Source organism: Stegostoma tigrinum, chromosome 6 (assembly GCF_030684315.1).
Source record: "Stegostoma tigrinum isolate sSteTig4 chromosome 6, sSteTig4.hap1, whole genome shotgun sequence".
NCBI lineage: Eukaryota > Metazoa > Chordata > Chondrichthyes > Orectolobiformes > Stegostomatidae > Stegostoma > Stegostoma tigrinum.
Window position 1 is genome coordinate 26,730,066 of NC_081359.1, and position 23,529 is coordinate 26,753,594.

General features: G+C 40.3%; 1 protein-coding gene across 3 annotated transcripts in view; it reads right to left on the reverse strand.

Moving 5' to 3' along the window:
- Nucleotides 1-673: 673 nt before the first annotated feature.
- Nucleotides 674-23,529, reverse strand: part of tbc1d4 (TBC1 domain family, member 4) — a 264,316-nt gene continuing 241,460 nt past the window's right edge. For all 3 annotated transcript variants that reach the window (XM_048532383.2, XM_048532382.2, XM_048532384.2), the window contains 4 exons: nucleotides 19,616-19,775; nucleotides 8,762-8,931; nucleotides 6,592-6,768; nucleotides 674-1,427 (listed from right to left, as the gene is read on the reverse strand). In XM_048532383.2, coding sequence (XP_048388340.1) covers nucleotides 1,152-1,427; nucleotides 6,592-6,768; nucleotides 8,762-8,931; nucleotides 19,616-19,775 — 783 coding nt within the window. In that variant the 3' untranslated portion in view covers nucleotides 674-1,151. The remainder of the gene's footprint in view (nucleotides 1,428-6,591; nucleotides 6,769-8,761; nucleotides 8,932-19,615; nucleotides 19,776-23,529) is intronic.

Here is a 23,529-nt window from a genome sequence, read left to right on the forward strand (position 1 = left end):
TGTTTGATTCTATGCTTCTAGAAACTCCAGATTGCTTGAGAAAGTTCTATTTAGAAATGAGTCCAGTTCTCTTCAGCCACATGAGCACTTCCACTATCTTAATATATAATGTTTTTTGGCGTACACCAGACTGAGAAACAAGTATGAATACAAACATGTGCATTCATTTTAACCAGTGTTTGTAGTTCTGTTCTTTTATTTGAACATGTCTGAGTTAGCCTTTTGGAAGATGCTTCAAATCACATCAGAAACAACAAAGAAGAAACTTTTTTTGTTTTATAGAACCCTCATTGTATACAGACATAAACTTATATGATATGGTGATATTTATAACACACACAGTGGAACATTAAGCACTGTGGAACTCAATGGGTGGAAATAACAGCAGAAGTAGCTCCAATACTTTTGATCTCCATTTTGAACATTGTCCTTCTTTGGACTTTAGCTGGTTTCATTCCGTAGAGAAGAGGTAATGATTTGCTGGCACACTGCAACATCAACCAACATGAAAGCAGTGGGATTTGGCACTTTGTAAGTATGTGTAGTTGACGTGGAGCTGGTTAAATGCCACATCTATTCTCCAGTCAACCATTTTGTTGATGAAAGGAAATGAACTGCCTTCTGTTTTTAAATGATAATTCCAACTGGCTTCATATTAGAACCACTTTGCTCCTTGAAGAGAAAATAAATTTTTTTTTATTTTTTTTACATTTCCCACATGATTTTGACAGACTGAATACCATCCTCACCCCAGTAACTATATATGGCAGGAAAAGAGCAATTGACATAGAACCGTCACCTTGGTCTTTTGTCTTAATGATCAAGCAGCTCCCCTTGCTGACGTACAATAAGTAATACAACAAAAGCTGCAGTCATGAAGCACAGTTTCCAACCATGATGCTAAATGTAATAAACACCAAATAAGTCAGGTGAACAACTGTTAAGTTGAATTTTTTAAAAGAATGACATTTTGGATACCACACTTTCTAAGTTCTCCATTCTTACATTACAAAGGCCTCCATACAACCTCTTCTGAGCCATATACCATGTGACACAGTGACTCAGAGGCCTAGTAAAGCATGCATTTTCCTCATCAGAATGGCTATTCAGCTTCCTACAGCACTGTCGCCCAGGTTTTGCTCTTGAAGTTTTCATGACTTATTATTTCCTATCTTCATTTTGCTACCATCCAGTTCCTCATCCACTGCTTCAGGCTTTCTTGACAAGAAAATCCCTGAATTCTTCCTTGCCAGAAACTCCCCATCATTGAGGACATCCTGTGGCAAATACTTGCGCATGTGTTCTATAGTCTTTAAGTGCGATTGCTTCTCCTGCTCCATTGTGCGGATTAGGAGCTTCATTTTATTTTCTCGGCTTAAAATATTTTCAATGCTGGCTTCCAGGTTCTGTATCTTGAAGCGAGTGGCCTGTAAAATGAAGGAAATAATTAATGAGACATACATTAACAGAGGACAAATGTCTAGCAGTAGGCCATTGAACAGTGAGTCCATGGGACTTCAGGTCAAAGTGCCTCTTTTTTGCTTGTACCTCCAATTTCTTTTCATTTTTCATGCACAGTTTCTCCACAGATAGCATCACTAAGTTGCTGTTCTTTACATGCAGCCTAACCGGCTGTTCGACCAAGGTAGAAAAGTACGGAACCTGATCCAATTGCCCCCTGATTTTCATATATCTGCTCTAATTAGCAGGGCTCAATGAAGCAGGCTCAAGAGAGCGATAACCTGACTGAGTTTGCCTACCTCTCTTCAAATTGCCCATTAGCCTAGAATCACCTGTGATCAGCCATGTCAGCACAGACCAATGCGCTACTTGGAACCTTGATGTGTGGACCGCCAGGCAATGGCTCTTTTATTCCTTTATTTTTGAAGATCCAGAAGTGTTCTTACAAAGACTGAACTTTGTTTTCCCATCATCAAATCGTCCATTTTTTTAAAAATCTATTGGTCATTACTAGTAAGTCACCCATGTTCTCCAGTTGACTAATACATGGGTATCACTGGTCAGGCCAGCATTTTTGACCATGTTAAGGTCAATCACATTGGTGTGGATCTGGAGTCACACGTAGCCTCGAACAGTTAAAGACTACAGCTTCCTTTGCAAAAGGCCATCAGTGAACCAGATGTGTTTTTCTGCCAACAGACAATGGTTTCACAGTCATCAGTGGTCTCTTAATTCCAGATGTGTGTCAAACTCAAATTCCACCAACTGTCATAGCAAGATTCAAACCCGGGGCCCCAGAAAACAGGCTGTGTCGCTGGATTAATAATCTTGTGATAATACCACTAGGTCTTCGCCTCCCATAAAGGGAGGAAAGATTTCATGAAAACCTCTTGATTTCAAGACCTTCTGAAATTCTGAGAATATAAAAATATTTTAAAATATATGCACGTATGCAAATATTTCTTTCCTTCCTCTTTCTTTCTTGAAATTGCTGTCAAAATGCCCAACTGAATGAAACTTATTAGGGATTTCCAAAGAGCCTGGAAAGATGGGCAGGCTTTTTTTTGCATAGAATTGGAGAGAATTAGCATAAAATGAGCACTAATTGATGATTACAGAACTGACAGTATAATGCCAGAGAAGCTCAGCAAGTCCAACAGCATTTGTAGAGAGAAAGAAGCAGAGTTATGATCTCAAGTCTGGAGACCCATCATTACAACTGCTGCTCAGGATGTCACTTCCAAACTGACTGCTATGTTGGTAAATACAAAGCCTTGTCCTTCCCTAAAGTTAAGGTATGAGAAGAATTGTTGAAGAAATATTGATGTCACAACCACTGGGAAGAAGTGACACAGACACTGAAAAAATACAACTAACGCAAGATTGACTACTCCTTGGTGATTTCAGGTATTTTCCTGGCTTTATATTTCAAATAAGTTTTAGTTAGGCCTGGGTTATTCATAGCATAGAAAATGCTCATATTATAGGCTTTGATAAATTTTGAAAGAACTTTATAAGTTTTTTTAACTCATTTGGGCACGTGGGCTTTGTTAGCGAGGCCAGCATTTATTGCCCATCCCTAGCTGCCCTTCATGTGGCAGTGGTGAACTGCCTTCTTGAATTACTTCAATCCTTTGGGTTTAAGTAGACCCAGAATTCCTTCAAAGAGCGTGTTGGCGAATTTTGACCCAGTGACTGAATAGGAATGACAATATATTTCCAAGTCATGGTGGTGAGTAGGTTGGAGGAAAGCTTGCAAATGATGGTGTTCCCATGTATCTACTTCCCTGTCCTTATGGATTATAGCATTTGTGTATCGGGAATTTAATGTCGAGGGAGCTTTGGTGAATTTCTGCAGTGCATAACGTAGATGGTGCACATTGCTACTACTAAGCCTTAGTGGTGGTTGGCGTGAATGTCTGAGGATGTGATCGCTGACCTCTGGAATCCAGCTCTATTGTTCATAATTGAACAAAGGCTGTAATGAGGTCAGGAGCTGAGTGGTCCTTGCGGATCCCAAACTTGGCATCAGTTAACAGGTTATTGCTGAGCAAGATCTGCTTGATAGCACTGTTGATAACACCTTCCATGACTTTACTGATGCTCCAGAGTAGGCTGATTGGGCAGTAATTGGTCAGGTTGGATTTGTCCCACTTGTGTGTACAGGATATACCTGGCCAATTTTCCACATTGCCAGTGTTGTTGCTGTACAGGAACATCTTAGCGACTGACATAACAAGTTCGAGAGCACAAGGCTTCAGGAATATAGCCAGAATATCGTCAGGGCCCATAGTCTTTACAGTGTCCAGTGCCTTGGGGCCTTTTTTTGGTATCACGTGGACTGAACTGAACCAGCTGAAGACTGGAACTTGTGATGCCAGGGACCGCGGGTGGGGGCCAAAATGTATCATCAACTTGGCACTTCTGGCTGAAGATTGTTGCAAATCTTCCAGCTGTATCTTTTGTATTGGGCTTCCTCATCATTGAGGATGGGGATATTTGTGGAGCCCAATTCCTCGAATGAGTTATTTGATTTTCCACCACCATTCACAACTGGGTTGGTTGTATTGCAGAGCTTAGATCTGATCTTTTGGGTATAGAATCATTTAGCTTTATCATTTGCTGCTAATGCTGTTTAGCACACAAGTAGTCCTGCCTTGTAGCTTCATCAGGTTGTCACCTCATTTTTAGAAATACCTGGTACTGCTCCTGGTGTGCCTTCCTGGACTCTTTATTAAACCAGGACTGATAGTCTGACTTAATAGTAGTGACGGAGAGGGGAATTTGCAGTGTTATTAGGTTGCAGATTGTGTTTGAGTACAAATCCATTGCTACTGATGGTGCGTCTCAGATGCCCAGTCTTGAGGTGCAAGATCTGTTTGAAGTCTGTTTCATTTAGTACGGTGAAATTGTCATACAATATGATGGAGGATATTGTCAAAGTGAAGGCAGGGTTTTGTCCCCACAAGGCCTATACAGTGATCACATTTATCAATAGTGTCATGGACAGACTGATGACAGTGAGGTCAAGTATGGTTCTCCCTTTTGTTTGTTCCTCACAACATGCTGCCAAGTCTAGCAGTTCATTGGTTTGATGGTAGGAGACAGAGGATGGTGTTGGAGGGTTGTTTTTTAGACTGGAGGCCTGTGTTCTGCAGGGGTTGTTTCTGGGTACACTTCTGTTTGTTATTTATACAAACAATTTGGATCAGAATTCAGGAGGCATGGTTAGTAAATTTGCAGATGACACCAAAATTGGTTGTATTGTTGACAGTGGAAGAAGGTTATCTAAGATTACGAAAGGATCTTGATCAACTAGGCTAATGGGCTGAGTAGTGGCAACTGGGGTTTAATTTGGATAAATGTGAGGTGTAGCATTTTGGCTAAAACAAACAAGGGCAGGACTTATACAATTAGTGGTGAGGCCTCGGGCAGTGTTGATGAACAGAGAGGCTGAAGGGCTCAGATACATTATTCTTTGGAAACTGCATCACTGACAGACTGGGTGGTTAGTAAGATGTTTAATACACTTGCCTTCATTGCTCAAGCTATTGAATATAGAAGTTGGGACGTCATGTTGAGGTTGTACAGGACGGCAGCGAGGGCACTTTTGGGGTACTGTGTACAGTTCTGGTCATCCTGCTGTATTTTTTATTCTTTAATTGGAGAGGGTTCAGAAAAGATTTACAAGAATGTTGTCAGTACTGAAGAACGCAAGCTATAGAAGAGGCAGGATAGGCTAGGGCTTTTTTCATTTGGAGCACAGGAGGTTGAGGGGCAACCTCATAGAAGTTTATAAGATCATGAGGGGCATAGTTAAGCTGAATTGCAGGGGTCTTCCACTAGGCTGGGCGAGTTCAGAACTAGGGGGCACATTGTTAAGGTGAGAGGAGAAAGATTTAAAAGGGACTGGAGGGGCAACTTTTTCCACACAGAGGGTGGTTTGTATGTGGAATGAACTGCCAGAGGATGTGGTGGATGCAGGTAGTCATAACATTTAAAAGACATTTAGATGGGTACATTAATAGGAGGGGTTTAGAAGGATGTAGCCCAAACACAGGAAAGTGGGATGAGTTTGGTTTGGGATTATGGTCAGCATGGATTAGTTGAACGGAAGGGTCTGTTTCCACGCTGTATGAATCTACGACTTGGTCAGCTTGGAGTTTAGAGACAAGACTGAGCCACTGTTGGGAGCAGACATTGAAATCCACCACCTAGAGTACTTTCTGTATTTTTGGCACCCTCAAGTGACGTTTAATATGGTGTAGTACTACTTCATTGGCCTTGCTTGGGAAGAGGTGTAGAATAGTGATACATGGTAATCAGCAGATGATTTCTTTGATCACATTTACTCTGAGGCAACTCCCTCCCAACTCTACACTACTAAACACCAGCTGTACTTGGTGTATTTGGCTGTTGGAGCATGACATACACGGGGATTGTAATGGTGGTGACTAGGACATTATCGGTAAGGTACAATTCACAGAGTAATGGCTGTGTCAGGCTGCTGCTTGACTAGTCTGTCAGGACGCTATCCTGATTTTGGCACTAGCCTCAGATGCTGGTGAGGAGAACTTTGCAGTGCTGCCAGGGCTGTGTTTGCCTTTGAAGTTTACAGTGTCTGGATCAATTTTTGTTCCTTTTCTGCAACGTTTAATACAATAGAATGGCTTGCGAGGCCATTTCAGAGGGCACATAAAAGTCAACTACATTGCTTTTAGTCTTATAATTAATCAAGAAGTTTGACGCACTTCATTACTTCGCACAGCTCTTGTACTTGAACCAGAACAAGTTAGCTAACACTTTAATATGTAGATATCAGCCAAGTGGCTATTAGACTTGCTGACGGTTGGGCTACATTGATGATCTACACATAAGTAACCTTGATATTACAGATGAATGGGAACCTAAATAAAGAAAAAAATCTATTGATAGATGGGAATTGTCATTGATATTCAGAAGCACCTGATAAGGCTGGATCAAAGTTAATTTTCTTGGTTAAAAAAAAACTAAGTTCAGACGTATGTATTATGTGTCCCCAAAGAAAAGATCCTGTAGGTATCTCATTTCCTGAGACAGTATCATTTCATCCCTTTGCATTAACCGTTTAACAGTTGAAGTAATTATTACCTGAAGCTTCTCCAGTAGCTCCATGTTTTGTCTCTTGAGCTGACAATTTGCTCTCTCCAGTTTCTCCAGACGGTCTCCATCATCATTGGGCAATGAGTTCTCCACCATTTCATCTTGCAACACATGGTATTCTACCTCATAGGCATGCAGCTGCTTGGAAATGTCCATCTCAAATACCTACAACACACCCAGAAATGATTTACTGAAAACAGTGAATGAAGGGGACCTAAAATTGCTTCTAGGAATAACTGGCACTGTGATGCAGATTTCAACCTAAAAGGGGATTGTGACCTTGTCCCTAGAACTTTGAAACTGGTGGAAGTTTTCTCTATATGCTGATGAATAATTTAAGTCTTGTCTCATGTGTTGACAACAATGAAGCAATGCTGGCCAAAAATTGCAGGAAAAAGTAACGGCGAGTTCACCATGTGCCATCATAACCAGTGTGGGAAACAATCCAGCCAGCAATATTGAGAACAACATATGTCTTGAGTCACAAATCAGCACAAGCTGCTTATGGATTTGTGGTTTTGTTGTTAGGCTATTGAAAGAAGCAGCTCACCATCTATCAGTCTGAGCCTCAAGACATTGGTGGGTCAATATTGTAAATAGGGACAGATCTTGACATCAAGGGTCAATGCTTCATGTTATAAGAACGCTGTCAATGGATTTGATTTCTGGTCCTCGCTCTCGAGGACCAAAAAAGAAATAACTGAAAGAACTGGAGTTGTGCAGAAGGAATCCATTCAGTCTATTGTGCCTGTCCTGGTTGTTGAAGGTTACACAGATAGGGACAAGCAGAGCCATGAGGGATTTGAACAATACAGTGGGAATTATAAAATGGAGGAATTGCTGGGCAAGGAGCAAATGTAATTACAAATACTGAAACCAGATTGGAGTCAGGAGATGCACCTCAAACAGCTTTTCTTAACCACTTTGAAGATTATATCCAGGCAGACAATGCATTGAAGGAGATTGGGTGGGACAAAAATTAAACATATGAGGATACATACATGGTTTCTGTTCATATGACATTTCAAGGGTATTAGGATTCTGTAACCGTGATAATTTTTACTTTCTCCTCCTTAGTTAAATGAAATGAATTAATTAATTAGTGGAACAGTACTTGCTCATATCCTATGCCACAGGCAATAGGGCTGATTTGACAGTCAGGATCTTCCTTGGGCCATGAAGATCATGTCTAGCCAGCTGAAGCACCAGCCCACTACAAAATCATAACAGCACAGAATCCTGAACAATAACTTTGTTCTAAAATGACAGTGGTTAGGCTGGACAAATATAGAAGGTAAAAGAAATCTCATAAGTGTAGCCCAGCTGTGCTATATGAACAGCGTGTAGAAAGTTGTACTTGACATACATTAAACAAGCAGTAAAATGTACTAAGTAAAATATAAACCACTGTTGAGAGCTACTGTGCTAACAGCGTTACTTAGAAGTGATCAACAATGTCATAAAAACAATGTCATAAACTTTAGTGCCTTCCTGTAACTTGAGGTCAAACACTTTAAGACTGGTCTGTAAATTACAAGTAACATTAGCTTTACAGTTCCCTTGGACTAATACATAACTATTAATGGCCATAAATTATCCCTCTGGGTGATTTATAGGAAAGCATACAGTGCACGAGGCTGCACTTATGGCCACAGTATCTTTATTATATCAAGGACAGGCACTATGATGATAATGTATTAAATCCCATAGACATTGGAAAAGCTATTCAGTTTAAAACCAGTACCCCACATGGATACAGTTCAGTGGTTGCAGGTTTCTGGTTTAAAAAAGTCCAGCACACTTTATTTTCATTCTCTCATAAACGATGGTATTCTATTTGGTCTGATACAAAAGACCGGTTAAATCTGAAAACTGTTAATTAGTAAATAACTTTTACGTGTTAAAAATACACAGGTTGTGGACCAAATGAAAATAAAAATAACATCTTTTTATTCCGAGTGAAATGTGGAAGTGTGACATGTATAAAACAGGTTAGCATAGATAATCAAAACCATATTGATGCAGATATTTACACCTATTAGTGAATTAAATATGAATATCCTCTCTATGCCTTGACAAAATTTCAGGTAGATCTACAAAGTGCAAATCGAGGCAACTTCATTGAAAAGTACACAATACTAAGCAGTGACATTAGTACCTGAACAATAGTCTTCTCCATCTGTGTGTGACTCAGATTCGGAATGGTTGATTTTATGAAATCTACGATGGTCTCGAAACTGTCACATTGCAGAATTAATGCCTCATGACTGCTCAGCAGGCTGAGGGCCACTTTAAATATCACATCAGTCCCTTGGAGAAACATTATATCTGTTTTTTGAAAAAAAGAAATAGAATACAGACCAACAAGTCATAATGTTAGTCAGAACATCTCCATTTTCAAGTCAAATATTTATCTATATGTTGCCATGTGTAGAATTAAAAAAGAGTCAATATTATGTTTATGCGTCTTTGCAAGACTTCAGTACTACGTGATGTTATTCTGTTAAGAACTCAGACAGGCCAGTTCTCCCAAGGGTGTCCCAGAACAGACATTTAAAAACGCAGCTCACGTGTAGAAAGAATGCATGCTGTAGAGACATGATGGCTTTCCAACAGTCTTTTTCATCAAACATGTCAAGCACTACGATTCAAAATAATATATTGCTTGAAAATGGTTCTTAATAATTTTCTGACACTGCCAGACACCATGGTAAGCTGTGGGCTTTGTACTCATAATTATTGTTTTAATCAGCTCTCTCGAACAACTGTCAAATGGAGGCAGGATACGTTCCTAAATCCCCAAATCCATTGATACCTCCAAATTCATTACAAACAATTTCACAACTTACAGGCAGCATAAAAATTCCAGCACTCATTGTGTAAAGTAAGCCTGCCAAGTAACTACAACCAAACTGCATTTATTAGCTGCTCTAAATGGGAGGAGACACTTCTTTTGCTACCATGGTTACCACTATCCCATACTCACTGCTATCCTCAAACCTTCAAGGCATGGTTGCATATGAACAATGCAATGCAGACTAAAAACTGAAATTATAGATAAATTTTGCTTTTCAATTTGCTGTCTATTCCTGTGTGCAGAACCAAATTAAATCAGACACTGAAATTCAAATAGACATTTAAAAAATTGATGCTCCCTTCCAATTTTGTGTTTAGCAGAAATTAAGTGTCAAGAATGAGAGAAACGTTTATTTTCCATTCTCACCATTAGGCTAAGTACTCTAAGGTCAAACAAAGTAGAGGTCATTGAGAGTAATGGCATTTAAAATCTGTGATAACCATATGACTAAGTCACAAACTTGGAAGGACCAATGTAAGGATGAATAGAGATCTGATGTTGCATGTACAATTAATGAGCCTGCATGTAGGTTTGACTCAGCAATAGTGGTCATTCCTCTGATGTCGGCTCACATCCCACTCCAATCACATAACTACACAATGACACTTTATTTGGTACTGAAAGAGAGCTACACTGTTAGAAGTTCTGTCTGCCAGATAAAATGCTAAACTGAGGTTCAGTCTGCTTCTTCCATCTGCTGTAAAAGTTGCCATGTCACTAATTTACAGGGCAGCAGATGAGCTCTTCCTGATGCCTTGGTCTATATTTCACACTCATCACTGCAACAGATCATTAGTTTCCTACTAGGTTACTGATTTTAGGTTCCTGCCATGTGGAAATTAGCTGCTGCATTACAGCAATAATGACACATCAAAAGTATTATTGACTGCAGATCTGGAATGTATAACAAGGCAAACTTGATTAGGGAGCTTAAGGAGAAGCAATCTGTAGGGGCAGCGAACATTACTTGATAGAACTCCTCTTGCAGGTTGACAGGGAGAACCTACGATCTGGTCTAATGGTATTGCTGTTGAGTAAAGATAACTGCAAAGACATGAGGGATAAGCTGGCCAACATCAGTTGGAAGGGGAGCCTAGCAGGGAAGGCAGCAGGGCAGCAATGGTAGAGAGAGTTTCTGGACATAATTCAGGAAGAACAGCAAATATTCATCCCAACGAAGAAGTAGTAAACAAAGGAGAGGACAAGGCAACCATGGCTGACTAGAGAAGTCAGAGACAGCATAAAAGTAAAAGAAAGCATTACAACGTGGTGAAGATTAGTGGGAAGCCAGAAGATTGGGAAGCATTTAAAAATCAGCAAAGAAAAACTGATAAAGCAATAATTGGAATGGTGGAAGATGAAATATGAGGTTAAGCTAACAAGTACTATTAAAGAAGATTGCAAAAGATTTTCTTGGATACATAAAAGGTAAGACAGAGGCAAGAGTGGACATTGGACCGCTGGTAAAAGAGGCTGGGTAAGTAGAAATGGGGAACAAAGAAATGGCAGAGGAACTGAATCAATACTTTACATCAGTTTTCATGGTGGAAGACACCAGCAGCACACCAGAACTTCAACAGAGTCAGGGGTCAAAGGTGAGTGTGGTGGCCTTCACTAAGGAGATGGTGCTGCTGAAAAGTGTGAAAGTGGAGAAATCATTCAGACAAGATGGTCTACACCCCAGAGTGCTGAAGGACAGAGCTGAGGAGATTGTAGAGGCATTGGCTTTCAGGAATCACTGAAGTCAAGGATGGACCCAGACGACTGGAAAATGGCTGAAGTAATACCCCTGTTTAAGACAAGAGGGAGGCAGAAGACAAGAAATGATAGATGGGTTACCTTGACTGTGGTTGTTGTCCATTATTAGGGGTGACATTGCAAAGTACTTGGAAGTGCACAGTAAAACGGGGCTGAGGCAGCATGGCTGTGTCGGGGGATGTCATCTCTGACAAATCTGAAAGAATTCTTTGAGGAAATAATGAGCAAATTTGACAAAGGAGAGCCAGTGAACACAATCTATTTGGATTTCCAGAAGGCCTTTGAAAGGGGCCACATAGGAGACTACAAAATGAGATAAAAACTCATGGTGTTAGTGGCAAGGTATTGCACGGACTGGCTAACTGGCAGATGGCAGAGAATGGGGATAAATGGTGTTTTTCATGATGCCAGCTGATGACTAGTGGAGTTCCACAGAGGTCTGTGTCGGGACCACAACTATTAACATTATACATTAATGATTTGGGCAAAGAAACTGAGGGCACTGTTGCTAAGTTTGCAGATGTCACAGAAATAGATGAAAAGACAAATAGTGTTGAGGAGGCCAGGAGGCTGCAGAAGGACTTGGAAAGGGTAGGAGAGTGGGCAAAGAAGTGGCAGATGGTATACAATGTGGGAAAGTGTGAGGTCATGCAGTTTGGCAGGGAGAATAGATGCACAGAGTATTTTCTAAATGGAGAAAGGTTTTGGAAATCTGAAGCACAAAGGGACTTGGGAGATCTCGTTCAGAATTCTCTTAAGGTTAACTGCAGGTTCAGCTGGCAGTTAAGAAGGTAAATGTGATGTTAACGATCATTTCAAGTGGGCTGGAATGCAAAAGCAGAAAATGTCCTGTTGAGGCTGTGTAAGGCTCTGGTCAGACGCATTTGGAATATTGAGCAGTTTTAGGCCCAATATCTAAGGAATATCCACGGAAAGATACATACAAGGATGTCCACAGGAGGTTTTCAAGAATGATCCCTGTGATGAAGGGCTTGTCATATGCGGAGCAGTTGAGGACTCCGAGTCTGTACTTGATGGAGTTTAGAGGGATAAGGGGATACTTGACTGAAACTAATAGAATACTGAGAGGGCTGGATAGAGTGGATGTGAAGAAAATGTTTCTACTACTCGGACAGACTAAAGCCCAAGGGCACAGCCTCGGAGTAAAGGGACGCCCCATTTGCAGTGAGATGAGGAGGAATTTGTTTGGCCAGAGGAGGTGAGTCTGTAAAACCCATTGCCACAGAAAACTGTGGAAGCCAAGTGATAGACGTATTTAAGACAGAGACAGATAGGGTTTTTGGTTAGTTATGGGATGAAGGGTTATGGGAAGAAGGCAGGAGAATGGGGTTGAAAGGCAGATCAGACTTAATAGGCCAAATGGCCTAATTCTGCTCCCATATCTTACAGTCTTATAGAACACTGGGATGTTGTGAAGAAATAAAAGTTGGTATATTTAAATATATACAAGTATATATTTTTCCGGTTATTTTTAAGCAATTTATTGTAACCTACACTGAAGTATAAGGTAATTCAAATGCTGGTGCCTGTATTCTAAGTAACTCAGACTAAATCTCATTGATCTCTCTCCGCTAAGGCTATTGAGCTACAATTACAAATACAGCTCCTGCTCAAGTGGTATCCCAACTTTAAAATTTTCACTCTTGCTTTCATATTCCTCTGTGACCTCGTCCCCTCCTTACCTCTGCAATCTCTTTGTGCCTCACAACCCTCCAAGATATCAGCACTCCTCTAATTTTGGCTTTTTGAGAATCCCTCACGGTCGTGACTCCAACTACCAAGAAGCTTCTCTTCCCGAACTCCTTCCTGAAACTATTCCACCTGCCTTCTTCACCTTTCTCTTTGAACAAGATTTTGGCCATCTGCCCTAATATCTTGGAGAAACTCAGCAGGCCTGGCATCATCTGTGGAGAGAGAACAGAGTTAACATTTTGAGTGCAGTGGTCCTTCTTCAGGATCCTCAACTCTGGGTTCTGAAGAAGGGTTACTGGGCCCAAAATGTTAATTCTGCTTTCTCTCCACAGATTTTCCCAGCAATTTCTGTTTTTGTTTCTGATTTCTAGCATTCACAGTTTTTGCTTTTTTTTTGCCCTAATATCTTCTTATGTGGCTCACTGTTAAATTACAAACAGCTTATTTAGGATGTCTTGTCATGTTAAAACTACAATATAAATACAAGTTGAACAGAGCAGGTAAAATTCATTCACCAACTTCCGTCTCGCCTTCTCAACCTTACCCCTTGCCTGTGGTGTAATGTCCCTCAGAGTATAATCACCAAGTCGTCTCTTCCTGTAATGAGACAGCAACTCGATAGTTCTCAGGGCCTATGGCAATGTTAGCTACTGATGGTAGAAAAGGGGATAATATTTCACCACATAACTGCTTTTCATTATGATAGCAGGCTGAATATTTCAAACTGAAATGTTCCACAAGTCATGATTTTCCCATGCTACAGGAAGCCAAGGAGTGGGAAGGAAAACCAGATACATTTCCTCTAAATTCAGCCAGGTAGGGTAAACCGTGGCATTGCGAAGAAAAAAATTTATTGAGCTCCCAGAGCTAAGTGCAACTGTGGATTTGTTGTCCAACAGGTAACAGTTCTGAAAGTGTTAATGTTAGAGATTGTATAAGACACCACCAATTTGCTGATGACTCTCAGTCTTTGGATGGAGAAGAACTGGTCTAGCTGTGGATCCCAAAGGAACAACGCGGATTACCTCTGCCTCCTGACAGTCTTTGCTAACTCCCCAATGTAACTTGTAATCACTGCTATCAGTTAATAAGCCACAACTTGTTTTGTAAGAGATGTGCCTCTTCTCATTAAGACTCAATTGTGGTTTATCCTCTACCAGTGCTAATTTCACAAGCCCTTAGGCTCAGGATTGACCCTTGAGAGGCTGTCCTACATTACTTTAGTTTCATTTGGAGGAGTCAGAAAGAGGATTGGGGATTATTGTGGTGCAGCAGTAGTGTCCCTATCTCTGAGCCAGGAGACTAAAGTCTCACTGCTCCAGAGATGACTAATGCTATCTCTGAACAGGATAGTTAGAAAATACCTAGAAAGGAGGCTTGGTGGCAGCGGTCTACCCCAGTCACTCAATGGCAGTGGCTAGTACCACAAGATGGAACCACAGAACATGGGTGAGGTCCTCAATGAATATTTCTTCTCTGTGTTTATTGTGGAGAAAGACAAGAAGACTTGAGAATTTGGGGAAGTTAATGACAACACGATGGGGACAGTCCATATCACAGTAGAGGTGGTGTTGGAAGTATTAGAATTATGAAGGTGGATAAATCTCCTAGTCCTGACCAGATATATCCAAGAACCCAGCAAGAGGCTACAGAAGAAATTGCAGGACTCCTGGTTGATATATTTGCATCATCGCTAGCCACAGGTAAGGTCTCAGAAGGCTGGAGGGTAGCAAATGTTGTGCCCCTATTCAAGAAGGACTGACCAGTAGGCTTAACATCTATGGTAGGTAAGTTACTTGAGAAGATTCTGAGGGACAAGATCTATATGTATTTGGAAGGATAGGGTTTGATTAGAAGCTGTCAGCATGGCTTCGTGTGTGGGAGACCATGCCTCACAAATTTGTTAGAATTCTTTAATGAAAGTGACTAGGAAGGTTGATGAGGGCAGGACGGTAGATGTAGTCTATATGGATTTTCAGTAAGGCCTTTGATAAGGTTGCACATGGTAGGCTGGTCTGGAAGGTTCGATTGCATGGAATCTAGGTAGAGCTGGCTAACTGGATACACCATTGGCTTGATGGTAGGAAGCAGAGAGTATTAGTGGAAGGATGCTTGTTGGACTGGAGGCCTCTGACTGGTAGTGCAGGTCAGGGGTAGGTGCTAGGCCCATTGTTATTTGTATCTATATCAGTGATTTGGATGAGATTGTATAAGGCATGATTAGAAAGTTTGCAGTTGACTCCAAAATAGGTGGTATCATTGTCAGTGAGGAAGGTTATCAGAAATTGCAACAGGATCTTGGTCAGCTGGGGGTGTGGACTGAGAAATGGCAAATGGAGTTTAACATAGTCAAGTGTGAATTGCTGCATTTTAGAAAGTCAAATCAAGGTAGGAATTTCATGGTGAATGGTACAGCCTTAAGGAGTGTACTGGAAGAGAGGGAACTTGGAGTTCAGGTGCACCGTTCTCTGAAAGTGGAATCACAGGTAGACAGGGCAGTGAAGAAGGCCTTTGGCACAGTGGCCTTCATCAGTGAGGGCACTGAATGTAGAAGTTGGGAAGTCATGTGCAGTTGTACAAGACATTGGTGAGGTCGCACTTATAGCATTGTTTTCAGTTTTGGTCACCTTGCTATAGGAAGGATGTTATTAAACTGGAAAGAGTGCAGAACAAATTTACAAGGATGTCGCCAGGGCTAAAGGGAATGAGTTAAAGGGAGAGGTTGGATAAGCTAGGACATTTTTCTTTCGAGCGTAAGAGACTGAGGGGGCATCTTATAGAAGGGTGCAAGATCATGAGAGGCATGTATAGGGTGACTGCACTCAGTCTTTTTCTCAGGGCTAGGGAATTGAGGACTAAAAGGCATCAGTTTAAATTAAGAGAGCAAAGAATACATGGGAATCTGAGGAGCAATCGTTTTATCCTGAGGGTGGTACTCATATGGAATGAACTGCCAGAGGAAGTGGTTGAGGTGGGTACATGAACAACATTTAAAAGGCAGTTGGATGAATACGTGGACAGGAAAGGTTTAGAAAGATATGGGCCAAGCTTGGATGGCCATTTTAATCAGCTTTGACCAGTTTGGGCCGAAGGGCCTGTCTCTGTGCTATAAGTCTCTGTGACTCGATAACATATGGCTTGATGATCAGCAGTGGAGATCATTGGTTAAGGCTACAAGGGTAAAAAAAATTGATTCAACCCAAGAGAAAAAATATCCAGTAGTGATACAGCAGTTGAAAGAATGCATATTAGTAAGATATCAGCAGCACACACAGAGGGAATAGCAGGGCAAGCAAAACTCTCCAAACAAAAGCCTTTGCCTCAGAGTTACTTGTACCAAAAATAAGTTTAAAATTAACAGGATGTCCTTTACATAGACTGGCTGTGTTTAGTTTGAATCAGCTGCATCATTGGTTTCCCCTAGGGATGCTTCAGGGTCCTTTCTAATGATGATTATTATACCATGTTCATCCGTTTGCTTGTGTAACTCCCATCACATTTGCTGTGCTGAAATTGTGTTGTACCTCTGTCTATTTTCTGGAAATGACCTGTAGTTTACATATGGCCATGAAAGGTGGGAAATCTGCGGAAGGCAGGAAATCACTATTTTGATCAGAAAAAAGCAGGAAAAATCTCAGTGAGCAGTACAGAGATACTGTACTGCTACAAAAAAGAATTTGAATGTTAAAAATAAACACAACAGCGATGATATTATACAAAATATAAAGCTTTCTTAGAATGAAACACTATTATACCACAATAAGACTTTAAGTGCTCACAGACAAAGAAAATACAACAAAATTGCCGTTTCATAGATTTTAAAGATTTGAAGATATTTAAATCACTACCATTTATCTATTGGGGATAATTAGATCTTTAAAGAAAATAGAACAGCATTGAGATGCAACAGGTTTAAAACAGCTTTCGTGTAATAAGAATAAATAGTCACATTAAAAGGAAATGGAAAGATAAACAATATTGCAATCAAGATTTAAGGCCAGAGAAAGCTAAACAAATTGCAACATTGGAAATCTTGGAGAAAACAATTCTTGGGATTGAGAATAGTTTTAAGATTAGATACTAAATCTCAAGCTAAATTTCTACTACAGTATTATAAATTTTCTAAATATAAAAGAAGATATTGATAGTTTTGATGAAGTTCTACCAGTTTTCAGTACTTCAATTTGAAATCAAATAATTTCTAAAAGAGCAAGATTTAATTTAATTTAATCATTTTTTACACCAACATCCTTAAGACCACAGAAGGAATTCAACTAGCTCTAAAAGAGCAAGATTTAATTTAATTTAATCATTTTTTACGCCACAATCCTTAAGACCACAGAAGGAATTCAACTAGCTCTAAAAGAACAACAAATTAAGAAACAAACCATTGGTGACTAGCTAGCACAACTTGTATAAGGTTTCCTTGGACTTTCTAGACTCTTGGAGGAACCCAAGAAGAAATAATTTATTGAAATTATCTACATTGGCATAAGAGAATTATTGCAGGTCATTAACAAGGACAGATTTACTGTCTTCACAGGTGTTTTGGAAATATTTTTCATTCTAATCAGCACCAAAGCCAAATCAGAAGACAGGAAGAACCAAAAGTTCTTCAAATGAAGCAAATACTCAGAACAAAAATGAACTGGACAACTGACTTGAGAGCACACTGACGAATTTCTAAGTGAAGTAATTAAACAGCACAATCATACGCTATACACAATTAATCAGCAAATTTTCTCTGATGTAAGATGATAAGATAACAGAAGCTAAGCAACAACGTTTCACTCCTTTGTCAATCAAAGAATTATTGTACCAGTGACAAAGATTTGTTAAAGTATGCAGGAGCCTTCTAGCACCTTGATGAAGGATGTGAAAATGTCTAGTTCACCAAGAGAATATCCTCAAGAGACCAATGAAAACACCTAATATACTGGATGAGTTGAAGTGGAGAGCTTCAATACTTCAACACAGACCTATCAGCAGATTAAATATAAAGATTTACTTGAACAAAATGGGTATGAGATGCATGCAATTTTATAGAAGCCAAGCCAACATCCACAACTTCAAGATATGGTCAAAAAGAAGAAATTGCTGGTCTGAAAATCCAGGGTTCTTCCAAGACTAAAATACTTTCTGTAGCAGAGCAGTTATCTACCATGATGTGCATTCATAAGACTAAGTGTGCCCCAGATGAAGTGATGAGACAGCGAACTGAGTTAGCAGGGAAATGTTCACTTGCAAAAGGGATTTCAGAAGATTAATATTCTCTTAAAGGTCCTGAACAAAGGGACCAATGGGTTTGCAAGGAATGACATCCTCTGTGAAGGACACACAGGACATAAAAGATCCTCTGGTGGAGAAATGATTTAGAAAAGATAAGGGTGGCACGGTCACTCAGTGGTTAACACTCTGCTGCTTCCCAGCACCAGTGACCAGGCTTCAATCTGTCTGGTGTTCACACATTCTCCTCGTGTCTGTGTGGGTTGCCATTGGGTGCCCTGGTTTCATCCCACAGTCCAAAGATGTGCAAGTTAGGTGGATTGGCCATGCTAAATTGCCTATAGTGTGCAGGGATTTGTAGGTTAGGTGTATTAACCATGGAAAATGTAGGGTTACAGGCAAAAGGTATGGGGATGGGTCTAGGTGGGATGCTCTTCAGAGGGTTGCTGTGGACCTGTTGGGCCGAATGGCTTGTTTCCACACTGTACGGATTCTATTGAGATAAGGATCAAGATCAACAAACTTTGATCCAGAGACCCAGTAATTTTCTCAATTCCAAACAGAGAGCAACATGGAAGAATTCTGAAAACTCAGGTGCTAAACTTGTGAAACTGGAGACTTGTGAAGAGATGGGATAGCATTAGATGTATAAGTAGTTACATGCCTAAATTTATAAACATGGGAAATACATCTAAGTGGAAAATATAGCTCGTGGGAGTTAAGGTAACAGTGCTCAAAGCATTAGTGTTGAAATGTATTCAGCTCCATTTAATTTGATGATGTTGTACAGTCAGTGGGTGATAAAAGCCACACTAGCACAAGGCCCTGATGGAGACAGACATGTCATCTCCGACACTTGATCATTTTTGTAGCTATGCCTAACTTGCCTACATAACGTATACATATTGCTATCACACTATTAAGACCTCAATAGTGTTTTATCCTGTATCATTGCTGATTAGATAAACCTCAGGCTTAGCAGAGCACTGGTAGTGCACTGGAAGCAGTGGTAGGTCTCTAACTCCAGGTCAGGAGGTTCCAGTCCCACCTGCTCTACCCCTTAAACACAGCATAGATTAAAAGTATCTAGGTAGAAGGACTGATGGCAGCTTTCTACACGAATAACAAGCAGCAGTAATTATACTACAACATATGAGATAATAATCAGTTCAGCCATGATTTCACTAAATGCCAATGCAAGGTCAAGAGGCCAAAAGGCCTACTCCTGCTCCTAATTTGTATGCTCGGACGGTGGTTATTAATTGGAATGAAGGCATTTATAATAATTTTCACACAGGAGGGTTATAGATGGTTGCAATAGAGTTAACACCCAGAGATGGTCCATGGCCTTTGCAAAGACGAGGCTTTTTAGCTAACCCTATCCAAGTCTCATGGCTCTCTTGTTGTATTCTTGTTGTGTGTTAGTGGTAAAATTCAGAAAACGAAGCTCCTACTTACCAAAGACTCTGGCTACAAATCCCAGTGGGAACTGGGAGGCAAAAAAGGTGAGGAACCACGGGGCAGCATAGAGGCTGGGGCTGACCTCATTGTCTTCAAGATGGTTGTACAATTCCCGGTGATAGTCATGTAGAAGTCGTGACAGCTGATACATCTGAATCTACCCAAAAGACAAAGTGCAATCAGTATTTCTGCAGCAGACAGCACACACAATTTCTTGCAATTCTGAGCTGAAAACCTAAACCCACCATCCAACCACAAGGCATCATTTAAATAATAAATACTTTCTTGGTCATAATAAAAACTTTTCTAAGGGAGCTGACTATGAAATCTGAGAGTGTTCTTCTAAATCCCTTGAGGCTCCCAAACTCCCTTTTAATCATTAGATGCATTTGGTAATGCAATTGCATTAATTCATGCAGCTTTAACCATAATATTTAAGACTCCAGTGTTGAAAAGTACATGATGGATTTATTTTTGCACAGTACAGGTGCAACAAATAGTAAAAACATAAGATATCATTATACAATATGAATAGTATTTCAACCATCTGTATATCTAAGCAAAACTACTTGAAGATGTGACTATCCCATAATCAGGAAGTATAGGACGGTACTTGATGTGACTTGGTGGAGATTCAGCAGAATAGCTCCAGGATTAAGAGATTTAACCTACAAGGTCAAGTTGGAGAAGCTGAGGTTTTCTACTTGGAGTAAAGAATCTTGAGATGAAAAATGATATGGACGTAGATTACAACATGTTTAGATAAAGTAGACATTGGCTGTAGAACATCCTGAGATGTGAAGAGAGTTATAAATTGCAAATCTCTCTTTCTTTCAATGAAATGGATAGTGTCTGACTTTGTGGATTTCACTCACTCAGGAACTGGGATTAAAGGGAAGAATGAATTTAGATAAGAATTGTGAAAGACTGCAGGTGGACAGAGGTAAGGTAGTAGGATAATGGTTTCGGCGACAGATGTAGCTTCATGCAGGGCAATGTGAAGCACATTTCTGAAGTAAAGTATACCTTTAACGGTAAAGTGGAAATCAGAGTAGAGGCGAGCTGCTTATACAGATACAGATTGTTCACAGAATCACAGAATTATGAAGGTGCAGAAGAAAATTGTTTAGCCTATCATAGCAATGGAGTTAGAACTCATCAGCAAAATACACAGACAAACAGATGAGATTAATATGATAATACCTTTGGTCAAAACAGTCATACTGTGTCTAGTTTTGGGTTCCATTACAGAAGAATTATTAAAGCATGGTAGTAGTGCAGTACAGGTGCATTATTTTTCTAAACATGTTGACTGGGTTAAGAAGGAAGATTTAGGACATTTCGTTTTTAGTGAAAATGATTAACCTGATGAAATGACGAAATGGTATGGGTGCTTGTATTAACATATGTACTAACCATGAATAATTAACAAGCCCTAGACCCACGTGCAAACATCTGACAAATGACTTGGGCTGCCCAGGTCAGTCAAATAGTAGCCTGCTTTATACCACATAAAAGCTATCGAGAATGATGCAGTTACTTAACCAGGTTCCTGATGCACTACAAACTGATTCTTCACAACCGACTTGGACCAATGTCACGTCGCTTTTCCTACATGATATGCAGCTGAGGAGAATGCTAAACCACAAATGATAAACCTGAAAAACTGAGTTGACATGACTCCTAGAGGCTGATCTAAAAAGCTGAGCTGTGTGGTGCAGACAGGCATCAAGCTGACTGTAAAATCTGCCACTGCAGTAGCTTTTCATCAGCCTTCTCCAGTCTTCAGTTCAGGACGTGATGAACCAAAGCTGGCAGCAATAATCAAAGAGGTGGAAAGATCAAACTACAGTTGTGAAATTATTTACGTATACAATTTATCAAAAAAGTGTCCCAATGTTTAAAATGCCATGTGTCATGGTGGTCATATTCTAATTCCACATAGAATCTGAAGCGAGACTATCTATCTCCTTCATACCTCAAGGCTAGAAATTCTTATCCTATAGTATTTCACAAAACCTGCCTGATAAATAACCATCTGCCTTTACCGAATGGTCTTTTAACATTTCTAAATACATGTATCACCCCATAGCATGACACATCAGAAAACAGATGACAAGCTAGTATCCATTTCAACCACTGTCCAAGGACAGCACAGAGCATGTCAAGCTCAAGTTTAATCACTAGGACTAATTTTTGATCAGAAGATTGGCTAAAAGCAGGTGCTCACCAAGTAGAATCAAACCAGTCAAGGTTGCTGCTGTGGACCAGAACAAGTATTCTCCAGTTTGATAGTTAGCAGATACAGGAACAGATCAGAGACTGGAAATTCTGCAACAAGCAAATCAACTCCTGACTCTTCAATGCCTGCCCACCCAAAAGGCATAGGTCAGAAGTGTGATGGAATATTCCCCACTTGCCAGGTTCAGTTCAGCTCCAACAACACTCAAGAATCTTGACACAATCCAGGACAAGAAACCTGTCTGATGGGTCCCCATCTACCGCTTGAAACATACCACCATTGTTGCACAGTCACAGAAGTGTGTAGCACCCACAGGATACACTGCCCTAACTCACCAAGGTACCTTCAGCAGCATCATCCAACCAACAACTACTATTACCTATGACAGGATGAGCAAATGCAAGGGAATAATACCACTTTCAAGTTCCCCTTGAAGTCACATACTAGCACTCTACAAGATGCACTGCAGAAATTCACTGAGGCTCTTTAGAAAGCACCTTCCATACACTCAACCTCTACCATTGGGAAGGACAAGGGCAGCAGATATATAGAAACACTATCTCTGCAAACCACATTCCCCTCCAAAGCACACCCTATCCTGACTTGAAGCTATGTCGCTATTCTTTTAGTATCCCTGGGTCATTATCCTGGAACACTCTCCCTAATGGCACTGAGTGTCCTTCTAAATCAAACAGACCGTAACAGTTTAGGAAAGTGGCTCATATTCACCTTTTCAAGTGTGGTCAGGAATGCTGGCCACTCACATCCCACAAGCTAAAAAAACTATAAGGGGATTCAGGAACGCCAGAATTGTCTCTAAACACAAGCAGGCAAAACATTTTTGACTTACAAACAAAATGCTATTTCCCGTTAACCTGCAGTGAAATGAAAGCACATTACGGTAGGATTAGTTGTACTGTGTAGCACCTGCAACATATGGTTCGGTTGGAGTGTCTGAGATTCAGAAAATCATCAATAAACTTCATCTTTCTAAAACAAAATAAAAAAAAATCTTTGAAGAGTCTAGGCCCGAAACGTCAGTTTTTGTGCTCCTGAGATGCTGCTTGGCCTGCTGTGTTCATCCAGCTCCACACTTTGTTATCTCGGATACTCCAGCATCTGCAGTTCCCATTATCTCTAAAAAAAACCTCTGTATGTATACATTGCTTAAACCCTTGTGTCAAAATAACATTATTCCCTTGGCTGTTTGTCAACTGAGCATTGAGTTGGAGTTTGCATGTGGCTTGCCTGTTTCTGATGTACGCTGTAGATTTATGTGGATCAATGTAACACATGCTGAGGTGCTATCCACACAGTGGCATGTCACAAGGTCAAAATGGTTCTGATGAACTATTCGAGTTTCACCCGCACAACCCATGGCTGCTACCTGACCCCAGAAAAATGTCAATCACCCACATCACATTCCCATCTGTGCCTTATCACTCTAGTAAACATTCTCAGAAAGAAGAGGCAGCCAACATCTGCTGCCCCTTCTTCTGCATCATCTTGTGCTGCAGAAAGTGAAAAGCAATTGATTTTCAATGGGTTACCAAGTTCACAACATGGGTCACTCTGAATAATGGATGTCTTCCTTTTATTATCTTGCTCATCTATAATCTCCATAGGCACAGTGAGCACTATCAGTTTTCTGCTGACAGTCTCATTATGT